Here is a 17,215-nt window from a genome sequence, read left to right on the forward strand (position 1 = left end):
CTTTCAAATGGATAGCTAAATCTTTAAAAGTAGGTTATGAGTGGGCATTTGATGCAGTGGTTATGGTGCCACATCAGGTACCATAACCCGTATCAGAGTTCTTGGGTTCAGGTCTCTACTTCACTCCCAATTCCAGCTGTGCCCTGGGAGGCAACAGGTAATGGCTACCCAAGTGGGAGACACAGGCTTCTGGCTTAGGCCTGGCCCATCCCTGGTTGTTGCAGGCATTTGCGGAGTGAACCAGCAGATTGAATACCTCTCCCGTCTCTCTGCCTTTCAAATAAATTAAATAAATAAAACTAAATTAAAATTTTATAAAATTTTAAAAATTTTATAAAATAAATTTACATTTGCAAATTTAGCATTTTCAAAGAAGATAACAAGAATAGAAAGGCTGGAGAGTGCAAAATAACAATGTTAAATGGAAACTTTAAAAAAATAAGTAAAAATAAGTAAATGGAAATTTTTCAACAAAAAAAATTTAAATGATATGTATGTATATGTGACCACATAGAAGGCGTTAATATGCAGAAGTGGGAGGATGGCCAAAACTGCTTCTTAGGAGACTCTAAGTTGAAATCTTAAGAAATAATTGGAGGGGGTAGGTGTTTGGCACAGCAGTTGGGACTCCATTATAGTGCCTGAGTTTGAGTCCCAGCTATGCTTTCCATTCCAGCTTTTTGCCTGAGAGACAACAGGCGATGGTTCCAGTACCTAAGTCCCTGCCACACACTCCCATCAGGAGACCTGGATGGACTTCCTAGCTCTTGCCACCCATTCAGGAGACTTGGATGGAGTCTCTAGTTCTTAGATTTAGCCTAGCCCAGCCCTGGCTGTTTCAGGCACTTGGACAGTAAACCAGTGGATGGAAGCTCTCTTTCTCTCTGCCTTTCTAGTAAATAAAAGAAATATAAAGGAAAAGAAAGAAGCAGAGTTAGGTAGAAAAATGGAATGAAAGAAGCTTGGGAAAGTATACCAAGTAAGGTGAAGCTTCTAAGTAAATGCCTTACAGCAAGTTATTAGGCAAACAGGGAAACTACTAGTGACTTAAGATAGTGAGAGTGTGGAATTAAGATATGGAGGGAAGGACTGCTTGGAGATCAGGTCTCTATAATAGAGGTTTTTTTTTTTGTTTTTTTGTTTTTTATACCATATTGAGGAGTTTGGGTTTTATCCTATGAGCATCAGGAACTGTTGAAGGTTTGGGGCATAGGAGTAATATTGTTAGATTGACATTTTAGATCACTTGTCCATGGTGTGGGGAGTGAGTTGAAAGAACAAATGTGAACTGGCGCCGCAGCTCACTAGGCTAATCCTCTGCCTACAACGCCGGCACCCAGGGTTCTAGTCCTGGTCGGGGTGCTGGTTCTGTCCCGGTTGCTCCTCTTCCAGTGCAGCTCTGTGTTGTGGCCTGGGAGTGCGGTGGAGGATGGCCCAGGTGCTTGGGCCCTGCACCCACATGGGAGACCAGGAGAAGCACCTGGCTCCTGGCTTCAGATTGGGGCGTGCCAGCCATAGTGGCCATTTGAGGGGTGAACCAACGGGAGGAAGAACTTTCTCTCTGTCTCTCTCTCACTGTCTAACTCTGCCTGTCAGAAAAAAAAAAAAAAAGGACCATCACTGTGGCCTTGTAGGTTAAGCCTCTGCCTGCAGCTCCAGCATCCCATAAGGGCGCCAGTTTGTGTCCTGGCTGCTCCTCTTCCAATTCAGCTCTCTGCTTATGTATGGCGTGGAAAGCAGTGGAAGATGGTGCAAGTACTTGGACCCCTGCACCCATGTGGGAGACCCATAAGAAGTTCCTGGTTCATGGGGCCAGCGCTGTGGCAGCAGCAGGTTAAATTCTTGGCCTGAAGTGCTGGCATCCCATATGGGCAACCAGTTCTTGTTCTGGCTGCTCCTCTTCCAATCCAGCTCTCTGCTATGGCCTGGGAAAGCAGTAGAAGGTGGCTTAAGTCCTTGGGCCCCTGCACTTGTGTGGGAGACCCGCAAAAAGCTCCTGGCTCCGATTGGCTCAGCTCTGGCCGTTGCAGCCATCTGGGAAGTGAACCAGTGAACCTCCCTCTGTAACTCTGTCTTTCAAATAAATAAATCTTAAAAAAAAAAAAAAAAAGTTCCTGGTTCCTGGCTTTGGATCAGCCCAGGTCCAGCCATTGCAGCCATTTGGGTAGTGAACCAGAGAATAGAGGATCTCTCCTCTCTCTATAGTTCTGCCTTTCAATTAAAAATAAACATATTTTAAAAAAAACCTTAAATTGGTAGTTGAGGGGCTGGCAACATGGCTCACTTGGTTAATCCTCCACCTGTGGCACCGGCATCCCATATGGGCGCCTGGGTTCTAGTCCCAGTTGCCCCTCTTCCAGGCCAGCTCTCTGCTGTGGCCTGGGAGGGCAGTGGAGGATGGCCCAAGTGCTTGGGCCCCTGTACCTGCATGGAAAGCCAGGAAGAAGCACCTGGCTCCTGGCTCCAGATCGGCGTAGTGCCGGCCATGGCGGCCATTTGGGGAGTGAACCAATGGAAGGAAGACCTTTCTCTCTCTTTCCCTCTCACTGTAACTCTACCTGTCAAATAAATAAATAAAAATCTTAAAAAAAAATGGTAGTTGAAAAGTAGATTCTCTCTCTTTTTAAGATTTATGGATTTATTTGAGAGGCAGTTACAGAGATGTAGAGGCAGAGGCAGAAAGAGATCTTCATCTACTGGTTCACTCCCCAGATGGCTGCAACGGCCAGAGCTTGTCTGATATGAAGCCAGGAACCAGGAACTTCTTCTGGGTCTCCCATGCAGGTACAAGGGCCCAAGCACTTGGGCCATCTGCGGCTGCTTTCCCAGGCCATAGCAGAGAACTGCATCTGAAGTGGCGCAGCCAGGTCTCAAACTGGCACCCACATGGGATGCCGGCACTGCAGACGGCAGCTTTACCTGCTACACCTCAGAGCCATTCTCAAAAAGTACATTCTTACTAAGAACAATAAGTTTAGGCTCAAGGCAATAACTTAGGCTGATTTCACTAATGTGTTTAACAATATAGAACCAAAAGGTGGATTTCTTAGATGAAATTATTTTTACCTGGAATATTGATAGTGGAGAAAAAGGTAACTATGAATTTAGTGGTTTTGCTGTAGACAATGAAGGTGAAGAAAAAATTCCTTGTGGATGAATCAGATTTCCAAAGCAGTGCAAGATGAACTTGCACTGTCCAAACCTGGTGAAAGGAATGGATCAGTGCATTCTGATGAAGGGACGATGGATGGGAGAAGGGATCAAATTGCCAGGATGAACAGTTCTTGGTTTATTGGCCAGTAGAAGGGATGTAGGGGGTGGTACATCCAGGTCAGCCACTTGGATTAAATTAACTGAATATTTACCCTTGCAGAGAGAAAGCTAGAGATAAAGGCCCCTAGAAAGCTGATGTGGTTCATCAATACCACGGCAAAGTTTCTGGCAATGAGACTGGAGATGATGTGCATTAGAGTGAGATTTGGCAGTGGTTTGAATGAACAGGTCTATGGCTCAGATGACCAAAGCAGCCTTAGGGGACGCTTCCGGATTTGGAGAGAAGGCCATGAGAGAAATTAATGTACATTATTGGTCACATAACCATTTCATACTTTTGATTCACATGATATAAAAACTGTTTGAAGGTGGGATCATTATCCACATTTTACAGGTGAGAAAACTAACACTCAAAGAGGATAACCCAGTGGTTGTCAATTCTGAGTGTACGAAGTATGTTGGAGATACCAAGGCCTGTACCCTATTCCCACTGATTGTGTAGTTTTTCTAAGGCTCCACTATTCAAGTTTTCTGAATAATCTCCAGATTCTAACATGTAACCAAGGTTGAGAGCTGTAGGGTTAAATGCCTGTCTAAAGCCAAGGGGCCAATAAGAGGTCAGTGCAGAACTTGAAATCTGGCCTGTTGTCTCTGAGCTTCATGTTTTTTTGATTTTTTTTTTTTTTTTTGACAGGCAGAGTGGACAGCGAGAGAGAGAGACAGAGAGAGAAAGGTCTTCCTTTGCCGTTGGTTCACCCTCCAATGGCCACCGCGGCCGGCGTGCTGCGGCCGGCGCACTGCGCTGATCCGATGGCAGGAGCCAGGAGCCAGGTGCTTTTCCTGGTCTCCCATGGGGTGCAGGGCCCAAGCACCTGGGCCATCCCCCACTGCACTCCCTGGCCACAGCAGAGGGCTGGCCTGGAAGAGGGGCAACCGGGACAGAATCCGGCGCCCCAACCGGGACTAGAACCTGGTGTGCCGGCGCCGCTAGGCAGAGGATTAGCCTAGTGAGCCGCGGCGCCGGCCATGTTTTTTTGATTTTTAAGATTGATTTATTTGAAAGGCAGAGTGATAGAGGGAAAGGAAGAGATCTTCCATTTGTTGCTTTACTCCTCAAATGGTCACCCTGGCCAGAGGCTGGGCTAGGCTGAAGCCAGGAGCCAGGAACTCTGTCCGGGCCTCCCATGGATGACAGGGGCCCAAGTACTTAGTTCATCTTGCACTGCTTTCACAGGCTAGGGAGCTGGATCAGAAATGGAGAAGCCGGGATTCAAATGGACACTCCTATATGGGATGTTGGTATTCTCAGCAGCAACTTAACCTGCTGTGCCACAACAACGTCCCCCACCAAATTTTGTTTCCTCATGACATCTGCTACTTTCCTCTGATATTTTTATTTCAGAACTCATCAGAACCCCATGTGGGAAGTGATGGTGGTAGTGGTATTAGGACCTAGACAGGTTTTCACACTCAGCCTTTGTTCTCGGCTCAGCTTCTGGGGAAGTAGGAGCATGTACAGGTAGTAATGACTTCTCCGGGACTTTACATGTTATTTCTTGTGCCTGTTTAGCCCTTCTCTCTTCCTTCTGCCACCAGTTTGTTTTAAGATTTATTTATTTGAGGCTGGCGCCGTGGCTCAATAGGCTAATCCTCTGCCTTGCGGCGCCGGCACACCAGGTTCTAGTCCCGGTCGGGGCGCCAGATTCTTTCCCAGTTGCCCCTCTTCCAGGCCAGCTCTCTGCTGTGGCCCGGGAAGGCAGTGGAGGATGGCCCAAGTGCTTGGGCCCTGCACCCCATGGGAGACCAGGATAAGCACCTGGCTCCTGCTATCGGATCAGCGTGGTACGCTGGCCGCAGCGCGCCGGCCGTGGTGGCCATTGGAGGGTGAACCAACGGCAAAAAGGAAGACCTTTCTCTCTGTCTCTCTCTCTCACTGTCCACTCTGCCTGTCAAAATAAATAAATAAATAAATAAATAAATAAAACTTTAAAAAAACTTATTTATTTGAAAGGCAGAGTTACAGAGACAGGGAGAGAGAGAGATCTTCCATCAGCTGGTTCACCCCCCAAACAGCTACAATGGCCAGGGCTGGGCCAGTCCAAAGCCAGCAGCCAGGAGCTTTTTCCAGGTCTCCACGTGGGTGCAGAGACCCATGTACTTGGGCCATCTTCCACTGCTTTCTGAGGCACCTTAGTAGGGAGCTGGATCAGAGTGGAGCAGCCAGGTCTTGAACCTGCTGCACCACAGCACCAGTCCCTGCCACCAGTTCTTTGTCCTTCAGGCATAAGTGAAGACATGTGTTAGTGGTATAGGCTTCAGAAACAGACTTGTAATACAATTTGTTTTGAAGCAGGTAGTTCACAGAATTGGACATAATGAAAACAAAGACTAAATAACTAGATTGAATGAAGTTCAAGAACTGGGGTAGCTTTAGGAGCCTAGGAATAGGAATGGAAAGACATCTGTAAAGAACCAGTACTGGAGCTGACACTGTGGTGTAGTGGGTAAAGCTGCTGCCTGCAGTGCTGGCATCCCACATGGGCACTGGTTTGAGTCCCAGCTGCTCCACTTCCAATCCAGCCCTCTGCTGTGGCCTGGGAAAGCAGAAGAAGATGGCCCAACTCCTTGGGTCCCTGCACCCGCTTGGGAGACCCAGAGGAAGCTCCTAGCTCTTGGCTTTGGATCGGCCCAGCTCCAGCCTTTGCGGCCATTTGTTGAGTGAACCAGCAAATGGAAGATTTCTCTCTCTCTCTCTGCCTCTCCTCCTCTCTCTGTGTAACTCTGACTTTCAAATAAATAAATAAATCTTTAAAAAAAGAAAAGAACCAACACATATCTTAGCTCCAACTGCCTTCTGTACCTATTTGTCCTTACCCAACATTTGAATTCTTGTAGAGATCTAGCATAAAATAAGTCATGCCCTAAGAACAAGGGTCCTGTGATTAGTTGCCCCATGGAGTTAATAAGGGGCAGTTCCCCAATGAATGGGGTAAGGACACTAGGCAGGCTCAAACAGTAGTTACTAACTGCAGTGCCCTGCCTGCGAGTCCTGTTACCTGTGCAAGTCTAGGCTCCCCTGGAGGTACTCCAGTAGTTCGCTGCTCCTGTCCCTATGCTACTCCTTTAAAACTATAAGCCACAAGAAGTCAGAGGCCAAATCTACTCTGTTAAATGCCCCAGTGCCTAGCAAATATCTCCACAGTAGGCACTCAATCAGTGTTTGGTGAATGGAATTCCAGATGGACTTAAGTTAGAAATTGCAAGCTTGAGTTCTATTTATTTATTTATTTGAAAGAGTTACAGAGAGAGGTAGAGACAGAGCTGCACCGATCCAAAGCCAGGAGCCAGGAGCTTCTTCCAGGTCTCCCACGCGGGTGCAGGGGCCCAAGGACTTGGGCAATCTTCTACTGCTTTCCCAGGCCATAGCAGAGAGCTGGATTGGAAGTGGAGCAGCCGGGACTAGAACCGGCGCCCATATAGGATGCTAGCGCTTCAGGCAAGGGCGTTAACCCGCTGCACCACAGCGCCGGGCCCGCAAGCTTGAGTTCTACTCTTTATCCAAAGTATGTGTCCACTACCACCATTGTAAAATTTGCCATCCTATGTCCTGTCCTGATCCTCCAGCATTTCCACTATACTCTCTTCTATCTCCTCTCTCTCTCTCTCACCTTAGGTAATTGCCGGCTTTAACCGCCTTCGGCAGGAACAGAGGGGCCTGGCATCCAAAGCAGCTGAGCTGGAGATGGAGTTGAATGAGCACAGGTGAGAAAGGCAGGGAGAAGCGGTTGGTTGGGCCCTTTTGTGAAGGGAGGGCTGCAGTAGGGTGGGACTGAGAGTTTTGGTCTCCTCTTGTCCTCCTACCCCAGCCTAGTGATCGATACACTGAAGGAAGTAGATGAAACTCGCAAGTGCTACCGCATGGTTGGAGGAGTGCTGGTGGAGCGGACTGTCAAAGAGGTGCTGCCTGCCTTGGAAAACAATAAGGAGCAGGTAAACAAGAATCTGGGAGGAGAAGGTTTGGGCAGTAAAGGGGTAAGGAAGATGGGAAGGCCAGGGAGTTAGGAAATATAGTAGAGGAAAGACTGTATAAAATTTCTGTTGAAAACAGCATAAATTTAGGCCAGAGCTTTGGCGCAGTGAGCTAAACTGCTACCTGTAATGCTGGCATCCCCTACTAGAGCACTGGTTTGAGTCCCTGAAGCTGTTTCCCATCCAGCTCTCTGCTAATGCACCTGGGAAAGCAGCACAAGGTGGCCCAGGTACTTGGACTCCTGCTACCCATGTGGGAGACCTGAGTAAAGTTCTAGGCTCCTGGCTTTGGCCCGGATTAGCCCCGATCATTGTGGCCATTTGGGGAGTGAACCAATGTCTGGAAAATCTCAATCTCTTTCCCTCTGGCTTGCTCACTCCCTGTCACTCTGCCTTTCAAATAAATAAATAAATCTTTAAAAAAATACAGCATAAATAGCTTTTAAGCCTATGTTCTTTATGCTATGCTAGGTAAACTCTTAGAGGAGTTGCTGGCTTTGTGTCCCTTTCATGGGCTGTTTATTACTTGGCTGAGTTGGGTGAAAGAGGTTAGAGCAGTTCTCACGTAGTCCCTGGATACCTGAATCAAAATCACGTAAAGGACTAATTTATTCATCAGTTAGTATTTGTTCATGAGACAGAACTCCCTTCCACTGGTCCATTCCCCAAATGCCCACAACAGCTGAGGTGTTGAACTGAAGCCAAGGGCCAGGAATTCAATCCAGGTTTCCCACTTGGGTGGCAGGAACCCAGCTGCTTAAACCATCACTGCTGCCTCCCAGGTCTGCATTCATAGGAAGGTGGGGTCAGGAGCTGAATCGACCCTAGGTGCGCCAGTGTCAGACACTGGGCCGGATGCCAGCTCCCCTGAAGGATTAGTTTAAAATAGTTTCTTGGATCTTGTCCTGGACCCTCTGAATCAGAACTTTGGGAATGCCCTCAGGTGAGTCGTCTATACATTAAAGTTTCTAAGCCACTGTATTTGAGAAAGGATAACTTCTATTAGTCTGGGCTGCACTACTAATACTTGTTTAAGGTAAGGTTAGACATGTCATCTTCATTTCCCTCAACCATCGTCTATTCCAGGTGGGGTAAGGGAATCCTGAAGTCCTTGCATAATTCCTGTTGCTTTGCCCTCTAGATACAGAAGATCATTGAGACACTGACACAGCAGCTTCAGGCAAAGGGAAAAGAACTAAATGAGTTCCGGGAAAAACACAACATTCGTCTCATGGGGGAAGATGAGAAGCCAGCAGCCAAGGAAAACTCAGAAGGTGCTGGGGCTAAGGCCAGCTCAGCTGGAGTGTTGGTCTCCTAGGGACCAAGGCCTTTGCATTTTTTTTCTACCCTGACTCCTGCTTCTTCTAATTCTCTTTATTGTTGTTATTATTATTATTTTCTCTGCTATTGTAATATTTTTTGTTAATTAAATGGTTTGGTCATAATGCTTAGCTGTAGCCTGAAACTTTCTCCCAGTTAAGGGTGTAAATTGTGTAAGGTCTGGGACAGCATGATTTGTGGATTTTTATTTCCATTGGGTTAATTTTAATTTTAATGGCCCTTAATATTAGAGTAGGTCCCATATTTTATCCTTTCCCTCGGAAATAAAGATGTATCTATTTCTACCCTTCCCCCCAAAAATATTTAGAGGCAAGTGTTTGCCCCCAGATTGAAATTTAATAAGCATTTGGGATGAGGTGATAATACTTTATTGGTTTGCAGTAAAACAGGCTTTGTGGTGTGTCTTGGCACCACTTAGATAAAGAGATCCAGGATGCAAATCTGTCCAGTAGCTGTCCTGCCATCCTCACCGAAACCCCCAACCAGGTAAAGCTGATCGTTCCAGAGGCAAGTGCGATGGCCCATACGTTTCAGCCCACGGTCTGCACAGGAGAAATGGAACCACAGAGGAGGAGACTGGCCTGTTGGGTAGGGGCAGAGGGTGGTTATTACAACAGCAGCACTTTATTGCCCACAGAGCTCTTAGCTCAACCAGAGCTTAATTTTCTCCTCACTTAATTTGTTGGTGTCTTCAAAGGGTTAATGTTCTGAGCACTCCTTTAACACCTGTCAACTAATTCTCCTCCTCCCTACCCCCACCACCCCGTCCTCTTTCTTGTAGTCTTAGGTTCTTCCTATCTTTCCATCTTTTCCCTCCTTCAACAGTTAGTTGAGGTCTCACGGGTATCATAGATGTAGAGGTCGTTGCAGATGGTGTCTCTAGCTCTGGTCAGAGTTTCTCCACCAAACAGCACAGCAAAGGGCCCCACCACAGAACATGAGTGATGCCGCAGCCCCTGGGGCCCTTGCCGGGACCCCCGCACACTGCTCACGAGCCTTGCAAGCTGTTCTGTCAGATGCGGGGCGGCTGGCGGTTCTTCCTTGGGGGAGAAAGAAGGGACTGTCTGAAGCGGTCCGGGCGTCCCAGCTTTAGCCCCCTTCCACCCTAGGCAAGATGTGAGTCCGTGATACCTTAATCTTCCCGTGACTCCAGTGCCCAGCTACTTCTGGTTCAGCTGAATTGCAGCCCCCAAAGAGCAGTAGCTGATGGCGTGGGTGGGGCCCGGGGGTTTGGAGCAGGGCTGCACAGTGGCCAGAGCGGGAGACTGTGTGGCAGTCTTCTTCCTTGTAGCTGCGGATATGCAGAGATCCAGGCCTAAGATCCTAAGAGAACTCTGGAAAATGTAAGTGCTGTACTTCTTGGAAGTACTGAAAGGCACGGGGTAGTGGGGTCAGCCTGATGAGAGGAAGAGTAACGCCTGTTGTAAAGAAACTTCAGCGTAGGCCGGCACTGCAGCTCACTAGGCTAATCTGGGTTCTAGTCCCGGTTGGGGGCGCTGGATTCTGTCCCGGTTGCTCCTCTTCCAGTCCAGCTCTCTGCTGTGGCCCAAGTGCTTGGGCCCTAAGCCTGCATGGGAGACCAGGGGGAGGCACCTGGATCTTGGCTTTGGATTGGCACAGTACACTGGCCGCAGCGTGCCGGCTGTGGCGGCCATTTTGGGGGTGAACCAATGGAAAAGAAAGACCTTTCTCTCTGTCTCTCTCACTGTCTAGCTCTGCCTGTCAAAAAAAAAAAAAAAAAAAAAAGGAAAAAGAAAAGAAACTTCAGCATAGACCTGGTAGATTCCGGGGGGCAGAGTGGGAGGAGTGCTGATCCCTGAGAGATTTATTCATGTTTTGTTTTCCCAGAGTGTAGCTAAAAGGAGGGTGGAAGATTTTGGGGCTCGGGATGCCATACCAATAGGTGTGGGTCCCCGGGTCCAGCTTTAACGTGTAGATGCTTCCATAGCGTCGCTGAGTGCGGATACCGCCCTCTCGGCCAGCCACCCGCAGCTCTAGGTCCGATAGGCGAGTGCAGGTATGACTGCTGAGGCCGGCAGGGGGACAGTTGCCAGGGGTCGCTGTCCACGACTCCCACACTCCGCGCTCTGTGTCCAGGGCGGCCACTGTGGACAGGCGGCGCGACCCATCCCAGCCGCCCACCACGCAGAGCCAGCGCCCGCCCACAGGTGCTGCGTCATGGTGACTGCGTGAGGGGCTGCCCCGGGCTCCCAGTCGCACAACTTGGCCCCCAGCTGGGTCGAAGACTACCGTATCGCTACTGGGCTGTCTGGCTACTCCTGATAGGAGACCCCCCACCAGATAGAACCGTCCCCTCAGTTCTGTGCATGAATGGAAACCTCGAGCTAGAAGTGGATCCTGCGCCACCGGCCGCCAGGCCCAACCTGAGCTCCCCTCCTGAGGTGGGGGCCCCGCCACTGCCATGGGCCTGGGGAGGGCAGCAAGGTCTGCAGCTCACAGAGTGTGTCTCTCCAAGGGTGGGGCAGGCCCCTCGCCTTCCCAGGGCTCCCCTCCCAGCCAGACACCAGCCGGTGTCCCAGTCCCAACCTGCAGCCGCCGGTGCTCCGCCGTTGCCCAGCAACCACTGCGGGCTGCTGCGCGACGGCTGCAAACTGCAGGTCGCAAAGCACAGGTTACCATGGAGACAGGGAACCTGGGTAGCTACCCGGAATCTTACAGTGGCGTCACCGAGGCGACAGGACTGAAATACCGTTTACCCCAGAAAGGCAAGGGGCTGCCAATTCCTCGGAAGAGCCCTCTATCCACCTGTCCAGACGTGAGATTATGACCCTGAGGATGGGGACGTGGCTCCACGGGCGGGGAGGGGGCGGGGTGGTGTTCTTTTGGCTTTGGGATTTCTAACCTTCCCAGGGATGAACTGGGAAAAGGAAACAGAAGTCAGAGGGTGAGGAAGTGAACGTGGACAGAGCACTGGTAACTGAAGTTCTAGTCCGAACTGTGTGTGTGGACTCTCAGGTTACTGTTTGCTTCTCTCTAGGCCTCCTCAGCTTTCTCGTTTGTAAAATACACTGTTGGTAAAATCGCTTAGGTGTCTTGACCAACCTTCCCCCTCCTGTTTGATGGCTTGGGAGCGTCCTGTCAGCTCTGGCCACTAGAGGGTAGTAGGACCCAGCCTGTCGGGGTACTCTGTCGGAGTGTCCCCGCGGGGGGCATGCTTGAGCCCGGTAGGACTTTCCCGCCGAATCCCAGGAAGAGTAATTCTTCATTTTGTCTTGCCTCTTCAGGTTCACACAACACAAGGACACTGAGGCACTGGGGCGTCGAACTGAGGATTAAGGGCAGGGAGATCCTGATAAGATCCGGGCAGAAACTGCCCAGCCTTAGACGCTGGGTGGGGGTAAAATGGGGGAGGAGTGAGAAAAACAGACTCTCGCCCCTCCCTCGTATCTTCCTTTTCTTCAAGCCAGGTCCTTGAACTTTAACTCTGCCCTTCCAGGGCCAGTGAAGAGTGAAGAGGCCCAGATCCAAGCTGAGGGGTTTCAGCTGCAGAAGGAACTGCACAGATTTCTACTCCTAACATAGCTAGGATGGAGCAGAAATTAGATCTGCATCCTCCCAGGGCTGGGCTGTAAGTGGGAATGAGGACTGCTGCTTTGGCTTTTGGTTTCTACCCATCAACTTACTCTGCATCATGCAAGAATTGAGGCCATAAAAAGTAGCCAGGTGTGTAGTGAGACTGGGCATGTAATTCAGGGATCTGATAGGGTGTTCCCCGTCTGATCCCAGCTCTTGGTCTTCAAAGAAAACAGTGTGGGGAGGGTACAGGCCGGAGGTACAGTTACCAGAAGCTGTTTCACGTCTGTGCATGAAAAGCAACATTTTGAAAGCATCGTTTTGAAAGTATGTAGCTTCCCCTGCGTCTGACAGGCAGGAGGATCCCCAGTTTTCCAAGATCATGGTAAAAATCAAAAAATCACCACCTTCCAATGTCCTGGGATGAAATCTGAAAGCCAGTTTTCTCCACAAGGCTTCTCACTGGCTAATCTAGCAGCTGGATTCAGATCTTTCACACTCCTAGGATTAGGCAACAAACTGTCCAGGGTGTGTGTGTGCGTGTGTGTGTGTGCGCGTGCATGCACATTGGGGTCATTTTGCCTAACCTTTATTGGCCTATATACCCATCTTTGGCTGTTCTGCCAGATTCTCATTTTCTGCCTCTCCTGGATAGAAATGGGAACTCCCCAGCCCAAGGGCCTCTCCGGCCTTTCCCAGCTTCCACTCTGACTCTGAGTCCTTAGTGGTAGCCATCTCATTTGGTCATGAAGCCTGAGCCTCACATACTCCTTGGCTGTACCTCCTCCAATCCTGCTCAGCACCTACAGGCATCTGTCCATTGCTACGCCAACCCTAGACCAGGGAGAGGAGCTGCCAGGCCTCCGACCTCCCTTGGTTAGTTTGAACCAAGCCCATATTTTAGAAGCAGAAAAGCGAGACTGAGAGGAAGAAAGAAAACCAGCCAATCTGCACTTGTGTGACAGACACATCCTTTATGCCCTTCGAGAGACTTCAGGTGGCATCTGAAGTCTTCTTTAACGACCCTATCGATGGAACACACATGGAAGGGTTATTGAGATAAAGCAAAGGATAGATCTGAGAGAAAGGTGTGAGAGACGTGGAGAAGGGCAGGCAGAGCTTCTGGTCCACTGCACCAACTTGCACTTGCTAATAATATCCAGGAAGGGCCTGTGCCCAGGAGTGGGGGCAAGGGCAGAGCCACTGGGAAGTCTCATAATCCTGACATGACCCTGTGAGTGCATCTCAGCTGGCCATTGGTAGCAAGCAAGGATCTCTGGAGCCCAGCTTCCCAACCTTTGATGGCTGTCTCAGCCTGAAATCCTTGTCTGTGCCTCGGATCTTCACGAGACTATTTATAAAAAAATTAAATAAGTAAATACAAAGATTTATTTATTTATTTGAAAGTCAAGAGTTACACAAAGAGAGAAGGAGAGGAAGAGTTACAGAGAGAGAGAGGTCTTCCATCCGCTGGTTCACTCCCCAGTTGGCTCCAACAGCTGGAGCTGTGCCGATCCAAAGCCAGGAGCTTCTTCAGAGTCTCCCACACAGGTGTAGGGCCATCTTCCACTGATTTCCCAAGCCATAGCAGAAAGCTGGATCGGAAGTGGAGCAGCTGGGACTTGAACCAGTGCCCATATGGGATGCTGACACTATAGGCTTTACCCGCTATGTCACAGCGCCGGCCCCCATGAGACTCTTAACTCTGTGTTCTCCCTCCCTTACCTTTGTTTTCTCCTGGTGCACAGCACTGTTCAGCATATACAGGGGTCTTGGTCACATTTTCAGAACTCCCACAGTTCCTCCTGGCTTTGTCTCCCAGGCTGTCCCATCTTTCAGGCCCTCTTTCTGGCTCTTCCTCTATGGTCCTCTGACCATTCTGCATTTCTCCCACAGCTCATTCTGGCCTCTTGACTTCCTGGCCCCCTGCCATCCTGGCCCCAATTTTGACTGCTTTATCTCAGCCAGAACATGGACATGGCCAAACATGAAAGAGGAAAGACCAGGGGAAAAAAGCAAGAGCCCAGCTCTTGAGAGCTCCCTTGACTGTGAGCTCGAAGTCTGAGAGAAAAGTGGAGTTGTAAGCGGCCTTAAGGTGGAGGGGAGTGGGGTCAGGCAAGGTAGACAGTGATAGGGGTGGAATAAGAGTGGAGAGGAAATTGCATTGTTGAGACTTGGCAGTGTTGAGTGAGAAAGTGTCACTGGGTCATTGTTGAGTGGTGAGAACTGAGGGCAGAAGAGAAAAATGTCTAAGTGATCCTGGCAGTTGGCAAGTAGACATCCAGAAATTTCTCTCTTGGTCTGTCTGTCTGTTTCAGATTGTCTCAGCTACTTCGTCTCCGAATTTTTCCCCTTTTGGTGACTGTGTGTGTGTGTGTGTGTGTGTGTGTCTACGTGTCTACACAGCTTCTTTTTCCCCTAATGTATCTTTCTGTCTCCACATTTCCATCTGCTCACTGTGTCTGCAGACCTGTCTCTCACCCTCTTGACTTTTAGGTTGCTCTCACTGGGTTGCTGCCCTTGTTTCTCTGCTGAACAGAATGAGCGCAAGGAGCTTTGTGGCCGGTCTTCTTCCTTTTGGCCACATACTAGAACTATAGCATCAGTTTGGGGTCCCTTGGCATAGTCATATGATCTAGAATATTGATGAGGATCTGAGTGAGCTTCAATATATGAGACCTCCTCGGGGAGTAGAGTTTCCCCACAGAAACTTACTATATAGAGACCTGGACCTGGGAAGAGAAGTAAGGGGAGGTTAGAGTCCAGTCTCATTCCTCTCGCCTTACAACTCATGGACCAGTGCTTCCAACCTTGCTAATTATCACTGGCAAGGCGCTCTTGCCATGCATTCAGGTCCATAGCCTTTCTCTTACGCCACTTCCGTATCTTAGGAGGTGTGGTCCCAGATGCTCAGAAGGGAGTCAGGGGCATGCTCTACTTGGCTTCCACCTCCTGCTTCTCCCAGAGACTGGGGCTTGCTGCTTCCATCCTCAGATCACAGACAGCCAACTTCACTGTCTCTGGGACCAAAAACTAACCGGTGCGGGACAGGGTCCAAATCTCCAGATGCCATGGGAGCTGCGGCAGGGCCTGGGGGACCCCGGGAAGTGGGAGATCAGGCCTTGGCTTTCCATGGCCAGGCAGTGAGAGCCTGGGGCACAGGGACTAGGGCGCCTCTAGAACTGCACCACATCCTGACCTCCAGCCAAGGCAGCTGCACGCCTGCCTGCCGAGCCCTGAGCACTAATGATGGTAGCAGAGTGGAGCTGCAGGACTGGAGTGACTTTGGGGTCTTAGTAGGGAGAGAAAAGAGGAACTTAGGGCTTACAAGATGGAGAGATGGATACTCCTGGGACACAGAGAAGGAAGATTATGCTAGTAAACCTCAAAAGAACATTTGCTCTCAAAGTAGAACCCCAATTTCCTACTTCATTCCCTCCAGTTCTCGCTACCCGCTTGTGTCCCCTCAGCTTCTGCCCCTCTCTGCTGTCTTCCAGTTCCTTCCTCTCTTCCCTCAGCATCCTTTTAGCACTTGCCCCACCTCCTAAGCTCCCATCTCTTCCAGGCTTCTCAGAGCCCCTGTGTCTCATGGTCTCTTTCTTCCCCCACAGCCCTGTATTGTGAGCTCTGCAACCATCCTAGTACCCCATTGCCAGGTCCAAGGCTAGGGTTTGATGGTGGAGCCTCAGAAGGCTTTCGCTGCAGGAGCTGAGTCGTGTGGTGGCAGGAGCTCAGGTCAGTTAAGTGGCAGTTTTTGGTTTGCAGGAGAACCACACCCTCAGCATCCAAGCCAGGTGCGTGGAGACCACAGTGTGAAAAGTTCCTGAGGACTGATGTCACCTGAAGGTGCCTCTGGTAGTGCAGACTCTGCAGGCTGGGCTGGCCCCTGGGGGCTGCTTCCATGTTGCCCAACAAGTAGGCTGCCTGGGAGGAGCCTCGCTCTTTTCTGTGGCTGAGCATGGGGATGGAGAAAATGGAGAGGAGTACGCCCGGGGTCCTCGGTAGAATCTGTTCTCTCACCAGGTTGCCCCCCTAGGTTTGTCTCTTACCACCTGCTGCTGTGTCCTCCGCTGCTATGGTCACCACTTGGAGGACTCTGATTTCCACGAGGGCTTCTGGACCAGCTAGGACCAGCTAGGATGCATCCTGTACCAGTTAGGACCTATTCCAAGAGCTTTCTTCTGGCACTTTTGTGCCAGCCCACCCAGAGACACAGGGCCAAAAATGAAGGCCTTTGTCTCTTATCCCACGCTCTGGTCCTCGATTTTGTGGTAGAGCAGTTCATGGGGTGAGAGCACACAATTCAGCCCACCGAGAAGTAGGACCCAACCGTGCCGTGTGCGCAGCCACCTCCTTCCCTGCGTGGCTCCCTCCGTCCCTGGTTTAAGGCCCTAGAGGAACACGCAGATCCCTCCTCTGAGCTCCTAGCGCTGTTAGGCAACCAGAAAAAAGAGTTGCCCTAAAAGGATAGGGAAAGGTATTGGGGAACCAGTGGGCCGGCAGGATAGGCAGACAAGAGCGACACTGCACACGGCTATGTCTGGATGGAATCTCCTGGCAAACAAGATGCCACCGATCTGCTACTGGGTACAGTGAAGCAGCAGCTTGGAGGAAAGCAGCTGGAGCCTCTGTGTTGCAGAGGGGGGTCTCTCCACTCCGCCATGGGTGGGGAGCAGTCTAGGGAGGAGCAGGAGCAGTGACTTGGAAGCACTGCTACATCGTCCTGGGTGATTGGATCCAGTCCCATCTCAGATCCCTGAAACCCATCTGCACAAACGACAGAAACCAAGGCAGTGAACCTACCACGCAGACAGAGCTGTATGAAAATGGGTCATAGTTCTGATTTATCATTCGTTCTCCTTTCTCCCAAAGCCCAAGGGTCTCCCCCAAACCTCTGGCTCTTTTTTGACCTGGGAATCTTACTACAGGTCAGGCGAACAGAATGTCACTCACCAAGGAGCTCTCACGGCCTCCTGCCCCTAACTCACCTTCCTAACACCCCACCTCCCAGCCCTTCCCACTGTACCCACTCCCTCCC

General features: G+C 50.1%; 2 protein-coding genes across 2 annotated transcripts in view; one reads left to right on the top strand and one right to left on the bottom strand.

Annotated features, from left to right (window-relative positions):
- The window catches only part of PFDN2 (prefoldin subunit 2), a 17,472-nt gene extending 8,725 nt beyond the window's left edge, over positions 1 to 8,747 (top strand). The window contains exons 2-4 of the mRNA XM_002715209.5: positions 6,947 to 7,035; positions 7,140 to 7,263; positions 8,444 to 8,747. Of these exons, the coding sequence (XP_002715255.1) occupies positions 6,947 to 7,035; positions 7,140 to 7,263; positions 8,444 to 8,620 (390 nt within the window). The 3' untranslated portion in view covers positions 8,621 to 8,747. The remainder of the gene's footprint in view (positions 1 to 6,946; positions 7,036 to 7,139; positions 7,264 to 8,443) is intronic.
- Positions 8,748 to 8,971: 224 nt separating this feature from the next.
- On the bottom strand, positions 8,972 to 11,209 carry KLHDC9 (kelch domain containing 9). Its single transcript, XM_002715213.5, has 4 exons — positions 10,541 to 11,209; positions 9,775 to 9,934; positions 9,485 to 9,683; positions 8,972 to 9,224 (listed from the first exon to the last, which is right to left on the bottom strand). Exons 1-4 carry the CDS (start codon positions 11,065 to 11,067, stop codon positions 9,058 to 9,060), a joined length of 1,053 nt encoding a protein of 350 aa, XP_002715259.2. The 5' UTR covers positions 11,068 to 11,209; the 3' UTR covers positions 8,972 to 9,057.
- Positions 11,210 to 17,215: the final 6,006 nt, after the last annotated feature.

The sequence above is a fragment of the Oryctolagus cuniculus genome, chromosome 7 (assembly GCF_964237555.1).
Source record: "Oryctolagus cuniculus chromosome 7, mOryCun1.1, whole genome shotgun sequence".
Classification (NCBI taxonomy): Eukaryota; Metazoa; Chordata; class Mammalia; order Lagomorpha; family Leporidae; genus Oryctolagus; species Oryctolagus cuniculus.

What these genes read in the sequence shown, in the direction of transcription:
- KLHDC9 (XM_002715213.5), bottom strand. Translation starts at nt 11,067, where the DNA reads ATGGCAGTGGCGGGGCCCCCACCTCAGGAGGGGAGCTCAGGTTGGGCC. An exon ending in CCGGGGACCCACACCTATTG is followed by an intron (nt 9,935 to 10,540) that starts GTATGGCATCCC and finishes GCATATCCGCAG; the next exon opens with CTACAAGGAAGAAGACTGCC. An exon ending in GGAGTCACGGGAAGATTAAG is followed by an intron (nt 9,684 to 9,774) that starts GTATCACGGACT and finishes TTCTCCCCCAAG; the next exon opens with GAAGAACCGCCAGCCGCCCC.